The sequence below is a fragment of the Choloepus didactylus genome, chromosome 8, assembly GCF_015220235.1.
Source record: "Choloepus didactylus isolate mChoDid1 chromosome 8, mChoDid1.pri, whole genome shotgun sequence".
Taxonomy (NCBI): domain Eukaryota; kingdom Metazoa; phylum Chordata; class Mammalia; order Pilosa; family Megalonychidae; genus Choloepus; species Choloepus didactylus.
Window position 1 is genome coordinate 30,896,480 of NC_051314.1, and position 12,687 is coordinate 30,909,166.

The 12,687-nt window shown below is 40.2% G+C and overlaps 1 protein-coding gene, 1 non-coding gene and 1 pseudogene across 3 annotated transcripts; 1 reads left to right on the forward strand and 2 right to left on the reverse strand.

Annotated features, from left to right (window-relative positions):
- Positions 1 to 1,922: 1,922 nt before the first annotated feature.
- Positions 1,923 to 7,797, reverse strand: SLC25A3 (solute carrier family 25 member 3). 2 transcript variants are annotated; one of them, XM_037845425.1, is made up of 8 exons: positions 7,666 to 7,797; positions 7,260 to 7,420; positions 5,653 to 5,774; positions 4,268 to 4,447; positions 3,696 to 3,877; positions 2,633 to 2,805; positions 2,352 to 2,462; positions 1,923 to 2,264 (listed from the first exon to the last, which is right to left on the reverse strand). In XM_037845425.1, the coding sequence occupies exons 2-8, from the start codon at positions 7,414 to 7,416 to the stop codon at positions 2,104 to 2,106; spliced, it is 1,086 nt and encodes a 361-aa protein (XP_037701353.1). In that variant the 5' UTR covers positions 7,417 to 7,420; positions 7,666 to 7,797; the 3' UTR covers positions 1,923 to 2,103. The 2 variants fall into 2 exon arrangements, with proteins under 2 accessions (XP_037701353.1, XP_037701355.1); XM_037845427.1 differs by lacking the exon at positions 7,666 to 7,797 and having other exon boundaries at positions 7,260 to 7,648.
- LOC119543550 lies at positions 2,883 to 3,130 on the reverse strand. Its single transcript, XR_005218618.1, has one exon. It is a non-coding gene; the product is annotated as a small nucleolar RNA SNORA53 (small nucleolar RNA).
- A 37-nt stretch (positions 7,798 to 7,834) lies between the features above and the next one.
- On the forward strand, positions 7,835 to 11,480 carry LOC119542585 (annotated as a pseudogene).
- The last annotated feature ends 1,207 nt before the right edge of the window (positions 11,481 to 12,687 follow it).

The window sequence follows — 12,687 nt, forward strand, 5'->3', positions numbered from 1 at the left end:
TTCAGGGAAATAGCACTCAGCAGTGAACTAATTTCTTAATTTAAAATCAATTTGATTTTTAACCATGTGGTGCCTATTTTTAACTTAATTATTTTGTGGGACTTTACCTCATAATTAATAATACAAAGGAGTAGATTGTATGAACAGTAGGATTATACAACTTATGCTACATAAAGCAGTAGTATATACCTCCTAATCTGCAGCAAGACTGCCAAGCACCAAACTTCATATACTGTGGACACTTCTATCTGCCCCAAAAATGTTATCAGAGAAATGTAAAGCTCATTTTAAAATATGGTCAAAACATTTCATGAATGGTGTCACACAATGGATATTTAGTTAAGCTATTCCTTCTTTTCCATTCAGTTTTGTCACATCATTAGGCATGCACAATTTAGCAAAACCAGGCTTCCTCACATCAGCACCCGCAAATAAAGCCTATTGTCTATTTTCTCCCTCAGAAATAAAACTTGCAACTTACAAAATTGGCAATGGAAATCTCATGGTACAGACTAGCTGAACTGCCTACCCTGAATAATTTTCAGATCTACAACCCACTGTAGCAGATATTTTCCAAGGTTGGCCACACCAATATACACATATATTACATCCCACATACTTTTTACTATGTGACTGACTGGCATTTCTCTCAGCAATAGGTGGAATCTACATTCCCTTCTGAATCTGGAATTTGGTCTTCTGGGACTGTGGCAATTAAGAGTGTAGTGGAAGTGATGCTATGTAACTTCTGAAGCTAAGTCCTAAAAAGTTATTTTCTGCCCAGCTCCACTTTGGAGCCCTCAAGTCCAGCTGTCCTGAAGCTGCCAGACTAGACTTTACTGAAAAGACTTAACTACCCAGAGATGCTCAGAGTATCTTTCCATCCCAGATGAGTGAAAAGACCTTTAAAATGATCCCAAAGCTATCATCTGACTGCAATTTTGGGACCCTGAGTCAGAAGCACCAGCAGGGGTAGTACTGAATTCCTGACCCACAGAAGCATATGTTTTTAAGCCATTAAGATCAGGATGACTTGTTATAAAGCAATAACTAATTAACACTGATAATATTACTAATTACCATAGCCACCATTTGTCTGGGTTCAAAAGACCAGTTTTACCCTTTAACATTTGGCCCCAATTTGCACTTACAACCCTTTCTTTGTCTATGCAGCACAAGTAAAACAAGACTGAAACATTGAACAAGGCCAGGTGATGATGATAAAGCTTACATCTGGCCTCTAAATTAGTTCAGTTCCCTTATAGTATGGATTTCTAGTGAGAACATTTCCCACTCCATTACCTTAGTCCCCATTTATACATTTTACATAGGATGGTTGTCAATATTGCCTATATTCTGAACCCTCACAGTAAAATTTTATCAGAGATTGGGTTTTATCCTTCTCAACCAAACTTAAGGGGAACTGAACACAAATACAGTGGCTTACTTTTAAACCTATGACCCATGTTGAAGTAGGCCAGAATGCTGTTTTCCCAGAGGTACGCACCTTGTCAGCTATCACATCAATTGTTTTGTTCCTTTTAAGAACTATCATTCTAAAAATAAAAAAAAAATAAAAAACTATCATTCTAAGAATAAGACTAACCTAGGTTACCTTTTCTTAACAAATGACTAGCAAACTCATCAGAATTAAATATATATGTATATATTTTACAAAAAGTTTACTTGTCAAAATATAACCACAAATTTTTATATTTTTAAAATTTAACTACAATTCACTTTTTTTAAATTGACAAAACTTGAAACGTGATAATTTATGAATAGGGATCAGAATATTCAACCATAAAATTCAACCAAAAGTGGTTTGCATTTCTTCTTTGAGGTTTCAACTCATACTCAATTCTTTCTATTTCAGGGTTAAATCTTTAAAAACTCGGTTTTTAAATAATCATCAAGTCATAGACAATTCATGAACAGCTGGGTTTATTTGAACAATGAATTTGAAACTCTTGCCTTAGGCAAGAGTACTACAGTAATTATATCAGGGATAGACAATTTCCTACTCTGTCAAATATATAAAAGTTCCTTTTGCAGTTTCCTCAACACTGATCAACAAGCAGATTCAGTCCATATCTGTTCTAATTACTGAGTCAACCCAAGCTTCTTCTTCAGAGACTCTGGCATCTCAGGTGGAGGAGGACGAGGGAGTCTGAAGTAGACCTTCACAGAGTCATAGATGAACCACTGTAGTGCAGTCAAAGTGCCAATCATGATAATACGGGCAAAAAGTCCCTTCCATACACCTGGTTGAAAGATGAAATATAAATGAAAAATAAAGTATATCCCAAACTGTTGTTCTTTCTTTAGAGACCCAAAAAAACCCTACTTACCTTTAAATCCAAGTCTCCGGAGGACCTCAGAAGCACTGCTACCTTTCTCTTTATTCAATACAGATACCACAGAATCAGCAGGGTGAGAAACAATTGCACAGAAGACTCCAGCTGAAAAAAAGAGATAAATGATCCAATCTGCTGTCAGTTGAAATACAAAGATAGGCATATAAAATGTTATGGGAAAATATTCTTTGGAATATTTTTCCCTCACAAGAAGCCAATAATGAAAATGATTATCTGTCTTAGATTTCACAGACAATTACATTCTAAATTCATACCTATGTAACCTGCCACAAATGTTACAACAAGCTGCTCTGGCTTTGAACATTCACTTCGGGGCTTGGGAACCACAAACTTGTACAATGCTTCAACAGTACGTTCAAAGCAGGCAAACTTCATCATGGTGTATGGTATCTGTCTCATCCAGAGAGGAGCAACCCCCTTGTAGAACCTAGGAAATTAGGAAACTTCATTGTAGACAGCTGCAATATATTCACCCAACAGAGATTTTCATCAACATTAAACAACAGTGTCCGCACACCAGTCAAGTCCCGATAGCAAAAAATGGCAGCATGACTGCATGTCATTTCTATCAGAACCTAAGACTAACATGCAGGTATATTTATCTCACATGCCAATGACTCAAGCACCTTTGACTATACAACCAAAAAAGTTGTTGGATGTTTCTTTGACTGGAACTACAAGAAACACAAAGTTTCCAAGTAGAACTCAGTTCAAGATTGGCACCCACAAAGGTGGATCTAAGGAAGCATGTTGTGGCCTAATGCAAATTCTTAAATTGTGAACATATTTCACAAGAATTCTAACCACCACCCCTCTCCCCCCAAAAAGTTAACTTACTAAATGTTTAAGGTCAAATAGAAGCTGTGGATATCAAGTCATCTATTGACTGTCTTGTTCTTTAGTGTACAAAAAGCTTAATACAGGGCTCAAGCAATGAATAATTTTTAAGAGAACATAATACATTCATGCAAAAATCAAAAAAATTTTATCCACTACAACTATATTTAATAAGATTTACTGCCACCTCTAGATCTTTTCTAGTTAGGTCTTGGATATCTTTCTTATATACAATACCTACTGAGCACATACTATGAGCCAGACCCAATCTAGGTGCTTGGAATAAGCAAATAAAATAAAGATACCTGCCCATGTGGAGGTTATGTTCCATGTAGAAAAGGGAGGCATTAAATAGCGTAATTTAAAAAAAAAAAAAAAAAAAAATGTTCGGTGGGCTTAAAGCCAGCAGACAGAAATGGAAGTTCACTAAAAATGAGAAGAGTATTTTTATACTGCAAGTTTAGACAAATGTTTACTTACGCTGTTAAGCCTTCTTCCTTATACATTTTGGGAACCACTTCCCTCAAAGTGTTGGCATAACCTGGTTGGGTTTGAATTCGAACCTTAGCAGCTTCCATAGGAGCCAGAGCAATGTCAGCAAAGAATTCAGCACTGGCAGAGGCAGCCAAATACAGTGATGTGCGCCAGAGATAGGCATTCTCCTAAAATGAAAAACATAAAGAGGGATCATAAACTGTTGCATTGACTATTTCTATAATTACAGTGACAGTGCTGAGAAACAATTATGGTTCAAACTTTAAAAATATTTATCTATCACATGGTCCACAGATAACACACATAATATGAAGACTGACTATATATAATCTTTCATAACCTCATTAGCCAAATGCATAACTATACTATAATATGTCTCTTAAAAACTAAAATCTTACTTGGAAAGTAGTACAGTATACAATAGTACAGTAAAAAGAGCACTGAAATTTAATGAAATACATTCTTAAACAAGTTGAGACAAAGACAAAACCTAATATGCTTTTTGATATTTAAAATTTAAGTTTAAAACTTAGAACTTTCAATTTCAAATTATATACCTCTCCGAGCACGTTGCTATACAGGACTTTGAAGACTTCATAAAAGCCAAACTTGCAAAGCCCTTGCATAGAGTAGCCAATGAAAGTTGGAGCCCAACCTTTAGCCAAACCACGAACACCATCCTCTTTAAGTGTAACGGAGAATCCATTAAATATGCCCCTGTACTTTTGAGGGTCCACCTTTATTTAAAACAAGAAAAAAAAAAATTGGTTATATGTACCAATGACTTAACACCTCTCATAAACATTTAATTTTCTAGTAATTCATTTCAATTATTTTTTCCTTTCGGTTCTAAAATTTCAGATCACAAAAGGTAAATACGTGATTACTGCATGATAGCCATTTAAGATCTATGATTATCTTTATAAAACATTATTTTTTATATATTCAAGTCTAGCTTTCTTTTGAGTCTTAAGTCTTGGAGGAATACTTGAGAGGGTAAAACTGATGCAGAGACTTCTCACCATTCAACTCTTTTTACCACTTTAGTTTTAAAGCTACTGCCTAAATATCTGTATTCCTGATATATGCTAATCCATTAAGTAGATACTGTAAAATTTTGCAACTTAAGAAAATTAACTAAATGTAATTAAAAAGATACAGCAACACAATGAGAATCTGTCTTTTGACTTAAATAAATTAAGAGATATGAAATTAAATTTACTTAAAAAGTTTTAGCAAAGGTATAATTAATATCCATTCTATTAACTAATGGAAAAAAAATCTTATCTATTTCTGTCAGTATTAGAAGGGCTGGTATACATCACCTTCCTCTCCCTCCTAATATTTCACCTTCCTTTCTCTTTTAGGTAAGCAGCCTTCTAATCCTGTTTGGGACAAATAAATTTTTGATGTTTGATTATTTTTGTGTCAATAATCCCAATCAAGTTGTAAAATCTTATATATAAATAAATATACAAGAGGCTATATCCATAAAATTTTCATTTAAATCTACCTGGTATGCTCTTCCTTGGTCTTATCGATGAGACATGAAATTATTTCAGGTAATATACAAAGACTGATTACCCACCCTGACATGTAACTAATTTTTGTAAAATGACCATATTTGGGGCATTAATAATCCATAGACATTGAAGAGACTTCTGGCCAAAATTGAGCCACGCAGAAAAAACTGTTTTATAGCCAGTCTGAGAAAACAATATACTCCTTAAAAGAGGCATTTCTTCAACTTAAAACACTAATTAAAATAAAGATCACAAGTACTGTAAATGAAATTCAGGTTTGATTTCACTAAAAATAGTGAAATCATAGCAGTTGTGATGTCTTCAAATTCTTCTCATTTTCTGAAGCCCTTTAAGATTTTGTGGAATTAAGTCGCATATGAAAGATACTAAATTTTTCATGTTGTCATCTCAGTACAAACCTGCATTCGGCATTTCACTAAATCCAGAGGAACGACAGCAGTGTGTGTCAGACCACAACTTAAGACCCCACCAAAGCCACACAGTGCATAAAACTTCATGGAGCCATATTCACAACTGTATTCTGCAGTAAAGACAAGACACACCATGCATTTTAATATAAAACTCATGTTACTAGCCATCAACTTACCTCCTGGACAGTTAGGTTTCCACACAAGTTGTTAGTAGATGACTACATCATATGATTTAACAGCCATGCTTCAACAAAACGCTCTAGTCCAGCATGCAAAACAAACCTGCATTCTGCATTTAACCAGATCTAGAGGAACCAATGCTGTATGTGTTGTGCCACAGCTAATAACTCCTCCAAGTCCACAGAGGATAAAGAATCTGCCAGATCCATAGTCACAGCTATACTGCTCTGTTTAATTAAAAAAAACATCAAGTCAGATTTTCTTCAGAGATGACTAGGGCCATGGGAATGAAAGAAAACTAAATTTCCCTGTGACATAGTACTATCACAGCTGAACAGCTTTGCCCTACTTTACAATCAAGTAGAAAAATGCTTTTCCTTCCAGTGTGAATTACAAGAAATGTTTCCCAAATCAAAACAATAATTTTAGATTACCCATAGTAGTGTTTGAAAGTTATCTACATTAATGACTTTACAATGAAATTAAAATCAAACTAAGAATGAGCACCCCTAAATGAAAGACTGCAAACGACTTCAAACTTAGCATTTAACAATTCTATCCCCAAATAAATGAATTCCTACAGCATAAAACAAATTCCTGCATTCAAATAAATATATATAGTAATTTCACAGGTGATGTTAGCTTTTATGGTTTCACATCGAAGGGCAGAATGATAGGTAAAGGATTATTTACCCAAACTAAAATCAGAAACACATGAAGATTAAAAAAAAAAAAAAAATCAGCTTTTACAGATGCTCTGTAGATACAGTTCTCTGTGAGATTTTTCTGCCCCACTGGGATTTAAAACAGTTAAAGCTGGGTCCAATCACCATGAATCCCAAGAAATAAGATCCAAATGATGCCTACCAATTATTATCTCCGGAAGGAGACAGCCTACCCGGGACTTCAAGTCGACGCCTCCAGCAATCTCATTACAACTTAGGAGAACCAGCTATTTCATATACCTTGTGTCAACCTTAAGACTTAGAGCTAACACTTAAAGGAAAGGAGATATTTTTAACAAGGTTAAAACCAAATCAAAGAAGAGATGACACAGTTAGAATTACGGTGGTCAGTGGTTAGGAAGGAGACTACCCAACAGTCTGCTGGCCAAGCGGGCTCAACAGTGGATAAGATAAGGAGCTATTCAAGGCCTTTCTGTCTTTCCTCCCTCGAGGGCATGGAGGTCATCGAGGGACTCTGGGCCTAGGCCTTTCCACGCCCTTGACGGAGGGCCAAGGACCCGACCCCGGCCTAGGGCGGAAAGGGCTGACATCCCAGGGCAGGCAACCGGGAGCTGTCCTACGGGGCAGCGGGCTGGGCGCCCTTCCCTGTCCTCCAGGCCGGGCCCATGCCTAGAAGGTAGAGCAGGCCGCAAGGTAAAGCAACCGTATCGGGGCAGGGTCTCATCTCACCTTCCACAGCAGCGGCTGCCAGGTTGCGAGAGCGGCGGGGAGGGCCAGGGGGCCCCGCGGGGATACTGTGGGAGCCCGTGAGGCCATCGTGCACCAACTGAAGGTGAGGCGCGTTAAACGGGTTCGCCCGCGCCAGATGCGCCACGGACGAGAACATCCTCCTAGGGGAAGGCGGAGCAGCGGTTAGATAAACGCAAGGAGAGCGACTAGGCCGGCCAATGTCACCGGTGTCTGGGACCCCGAACAGGGCCTTCCTTCTTCCCGCCTCCGTGCCCTTGGGGTAGGTCACGGCGGCTTCCCCAAAGTAGGCCGCGCCCGAGCGGGCCTAGAGCCAAAGAAGCAGCCCCAGAGAGGCTCCACGCTCCGTTTTCCGCACCCACGGGGGAGAAGGCCGGGTCACACTCACTCCCTAAGATGGCGAACACCCAACCGCTCCCTCGGAAAGGCTGCGGCTCACAGAGGCCGAACGTCCTCCCGACTCGTAGAACTGTGCCCTTCGCGCGCCGTCAGTCTGACGCACGCAGCGCGTCATTACCAGCAGGCGGCGCCCATTGGCGGAGAAGAGCTCCGAGGCCATGGCGTCATCGCGTTCTCCTAGCAACCCTATCTGCGCCCCACGCCCGCCCCGCCCTTCCTGCCGGCCTCTGCGCAGGATTCGTTCTGCGCAGGTGCGCACCCTGGGTTCTGTCTGTGGTTTGGGGTTCTTGTTCGTGACAGGCTCACTTTGTCCCTTCGCCTTCAGGCGTCTCTCCTTGACTCTTCGGCCTCGGTCCTTTTAGTTTAAGTGAGTCCCAGTATATAGTAGTCATTAAAAAAAAAAAAGACTATTGCTTGATGATACATAATGTAAGTGTTGCGGTTCGAACTCTAGCACAATTTTGAGTCACAACTTCTGCTATTACAGTATTTTTTTTAAGTTCCAGTTACACAGAGACATGTCTGCATTTTCTGTCAGATTTAGGGAGAATATTTTAAAAGGAAATGTGCAGCAAGAGCTCTTAAGGTAGACAAGACAGCCTGCTTCATCCCAATAGTCTATATAACACGTTAATTCATTCAATAAATGCTTTTCAACACCCGGGGGTATAAGGATGAACTGGAGTGAAAGTGACTGGCAGCAGACTTTGTGTTTGTATGTTTTTAAAAGAAATTTAGAAAATATTCAGATTCAATTCAACTGGAAGGGGCGTAGTCTAGCTGGAAAGAGTTTAGTAGGGGTCAAAACTCTGTTCGAATTCTGGTTCTGTGGCAAATAAAGTACCTTGGGAATTTACTTGATCTCTACGAACCTATTTTTAAATGTAAGATGGTGACAGAGCCACCTCATGGGCTTACTACATGTATTGTCACGTCGGCCTCCACACTTTGTTTGATCATCTGCTGTCACTATTTTTAATGGTTTATGAACAAGAAGCCTCACACTTTTCAGTTTGCACTGAGCTCCGCAAGTTACATAGCTGGTCCTACATGGGGGTTATTACCTACCTTGCAGAGTTTGTGAGGACTCAGTGAGATAATGCCTTAAAGTCTAAAAAAGGTGGTGTAAAAAATTAGTATCATTCAGGCAAGGTTTTAAAAACTCTCCCATTTAATCTGCATCAAGTGTGTAGAATACCACTTAAAATATTGCAACTGGGGTACATATAGGAAAAAGTTCCTTGAGTAAGGCCAACAATAGATTTAAGGAAGCACAGATCAAATTTTATTTACTTACCAACAGGCTCTTAGAAGGACCTTGAAAGAGCTTGTTTCCACAAGTATGACAGACTGCTTTTGAAATAGGCTCCACCACTGAATAAGTGTGGGGCCTCTCTCACATATCTGTGGATATGGTAGCTACTTGATCTGGGATGTGCTATGCAGATAGGATTTGAACATTTTGAACATTTAGGAAATGTGTGTGTGGAGAGGAAGCATTCAATTTACTTGCTAAAGGAACAGCAAAAGTCAGAGCGAGAATTCAGGAAATAGTGGCAGATAAAGTTTAAAAAGTGCACTGATTGCTAATTGTTTAGGACCTCATGTACCAGGCTGAGGAGTTGGATTTTATCAAGTAGACAGAGGTAGCCATGGAAGGTTTTTGCTTTGCTTTTCTGTCCCCTTGCCGCCACACCCCCTCCCCCCAACCTGCTTTGAAGCATTTTTTTCTGATTCCAGCAATCCCAATGTTGGAGACACAACTGCAGCACCAAGTTCAGGAGGCAAGAAGGTCCCGCCTGAGCAGAGGAAGAGCACAAGCAGGAGGTGGGCATCAGGGTGGAGAGCACCACCATTGATGCGGCCAAGGGCAAGACCCAGATTCTGCAGCATCAGGCACATGATGCCCAGAGAGAGCCCAGTACCTCCATCAGGAAGCAAGGGGAGAAAGGTGGGCCCAGGAAAAGGGTGAGGCTAAAGGGGCCTCCTTGAACTGTCACACCAGGAAGTTGAAGAGGAACTGGAATGTGCTCAGGAGCACATGGCCACTGCCCTGCAAAAGCTGGAGGAAGCAGAGAAAGCTGCTGATGAGAGTGAGAGAAGTATAAAGGTTATTGAACATGAGGGAACTCGGGGAAATCCAACTCAAGGAAGCTAAGCACCTCGCAGAAGAGGTAGGTTAGAAGTATGAGGAGGTGGCTCGTAAATTAGTGATTATTGAAGGGAACTTTGGAACTCCTAGAGGAGTGAGCTGAGCTGGCAGTGTCCCGTTGTGAAGCAGATCAGACTGTTGGACCACAGCCTGAAGTGTCCCAGCACTGTGAAGAAAAATACTCTCAAAGAGAAGACAGATATGAAGAAGAGATAAAGATGTTTACTGATAAATTCAAGGAGGCAAAGACCTGTGCTCAGTTTGCTGAGAGATCTGTAGCCAAGCTGGAAAAGACTACTGATGATTTGGGAGGTAAATTGAAAGCCACCAAGGAGGAGCACCTCTGTACCCAAAGGATGCTAGACCACATTCTGCTTGACCTGAATGGAATATGGAGCAGTCCCGTTGCCCCCTACCGCAGCTCCTCCCTTTGACCCTGACTCTGCCTGAGGCCAGTCTGCCCAAAGCTGACCTTTAAACTGAGGACTGATCTCTAACTGGAAGGCTGCTTTCTATTCTTGCTGTAGATCCTCCACCCCACCCACCACACACCCTTTGCTACCTTCCTGTGTCTCTGCCTTTCCCCAGAGATTCCAGCTGGGCCTAAGAGTTGAGCTGCTTTGGAAACAACATTTAAGGGAGCATGAGCATGATGCAAGAGTCTTTAAAAGCATATTGTGATGTATGTATTTTGTAATTACCCCTTTTGTTGTTTTTGTTGTAGCAGCCATTTGTAAAGCATTCCAAATAATTCCACAGTTTTGAAGTAGCAGTCTAATCCCTTTCTCACTTTGGGAAGATAACTTTTCAGCTTAATGTATATTGCCCTCCCCATAAAGGTGGGAAAGAGGTACGCGCCTGTCTTATTGAGAGCAGAGCAGAGCCCAGAGAAAGGCTCCACTACAGGAAACCTCATTGTTCTATACAAAGCACCAGCCCCCCAAAAAGTGCTGTTCAGGTTTTCAGCTTTAAGGTATCTTAGGTCAAGTATATACTTTACTTTTATTTTGTATTTTTCTTATCAGAAATGACCAAATTAACATGGTAAGATCTCTATCTGATACCAAATCTTTGTCCTATCCTTTATTCAACCCCTTCTCAACCACTCAGAATGGATCATGTGCCCCTTGTTTTGGGGTGATCACTTATTTACTCTCCTACTTCCTTTAAAAATACAAAAGGAAAGAAAACTATATTTTGCCACTGATTTAGCCATATGCAGCTCATCTCATCATCTTTTTCTGAGTCTGAAGCTGCTGTCTCTAAAAGTGCCATTTCATTGTGCTTTGTATCAGTCAGTGCTAGAGAAATCTTGAGTAGCTTATGTACAAAACTTTTTTTAAAATTCTATATTATTATGAAAACTTTGCTTCTTTGGGGTTAGGGAGCACTGGCCACCCTATCTGGCTATGATTATTCTCTATAGTCTGGGCTGGCAGTGTGTAATCTTTTAAAATTCCTTTCTCCACCCAATTTCCCCCTTTGGTGAGGTTTTAGTGAGGTCTGTTAGGTTATGCATCCTGCAGCTTATTGGCTTGAAATGTACTCTCCTTTGGTGTGGCCCATTTCGGGGGCTGATTGGTAGAAAGAGAAATCAATAGTGTAATTGTTTTCATACTGAAAACTGAAAAGTGTCTTTTTTTCCCCCTTCACTTAGCTATCTATATAAATTTATTAGAGATGTTGTGGGTTTTCAGAAAAATCATGCATAAAATACAGAGTTCCCATATACTACCTGTTTCTGTTTGCTAAGTCTGCCAGAATGCGATATACCAGAAAGGGTTGGCTTTTACAATAGTGATTTATTCACTTACAAATTTACAGTTCTAAAGTGGTGAAAATGTCCAAATTAAAGCATCAAGAGGAAGACACCTTCTCTGAAGAATGACTGCTGGCATCTCGGGTTCTTCTGTCAGATACCAAGGCACATGGCCGGCATCTACTGGTCCTTCTCTCCCATGTTTCATTGCTTTCAGCTTCTGGTTCCAGTAGCCTACTCTCTGAGCTTCTGTGGGTCCTCTCTCAGCTTCTCTGGGGCTTTTCTCTCTAAGCTTCTCTTAAGTTCATCTCTCTGGGCTTTTTCTGTCTTTTATCCTCTCATAAAGGACTCCAGTAAAAGGATGAAGACCCACGTTGAATGGGCTGGGTCACATCTCAATTGAAATAACTTAACCACAAGGTCCCACCCATAACAGGTCTGTGTCCACAGGAATGGATTCAAAGAACATGGCCTTTTCTGGGGTATGTAACTGTTCCAAACCACCACACCACCCTATTGTTAACACTGTTCCAGTTTGCTAATGCTGCCATTATGGAAAATAACAGAAATGGATTGGCTTTTAGAAAGGGGGTTTATTTGGTTACAGATTTAGAGTTCTAAGATAATGTAAAAGTGTCCAAACTAGGGCATCAGCAAGAGGATACCTTTACTGAAGAATAGCCAGTGGTGTTCGGAACACTTCTGTCAGCTGGGAAGGCTTGTTGCTGGCATCTGCTGTTCTCTTGCTCCCAGGCTGCAATTCAAAATGGTGTTCTCCAAAATGTCTCTGGGTCTCTCTAAGCTTCTCTGGGGCAAACCCTGGGCTTCATCTCTTAGCTTAGCTTCTCCAAACGTCCTTCCATCTGCATCTCCAACCATTTCTAAGCATCAGCAAGCATCTGGGTCTGTGTCGGCTCTTAGCTTCTGGATTGGTTAGGTTTATATGTCAACTTGGCCGGGTGATGGTGTCTAAGTGTCTGGTCAAGCAAACACTGGCCTAACAATTACTGCAAGGACATTTGTGGCTGGTTGATAAACCAGAAGGCTGGTTTATTAAATCCTCAGTCAACTGACTGCATCTGTGACTGATTACATCAATT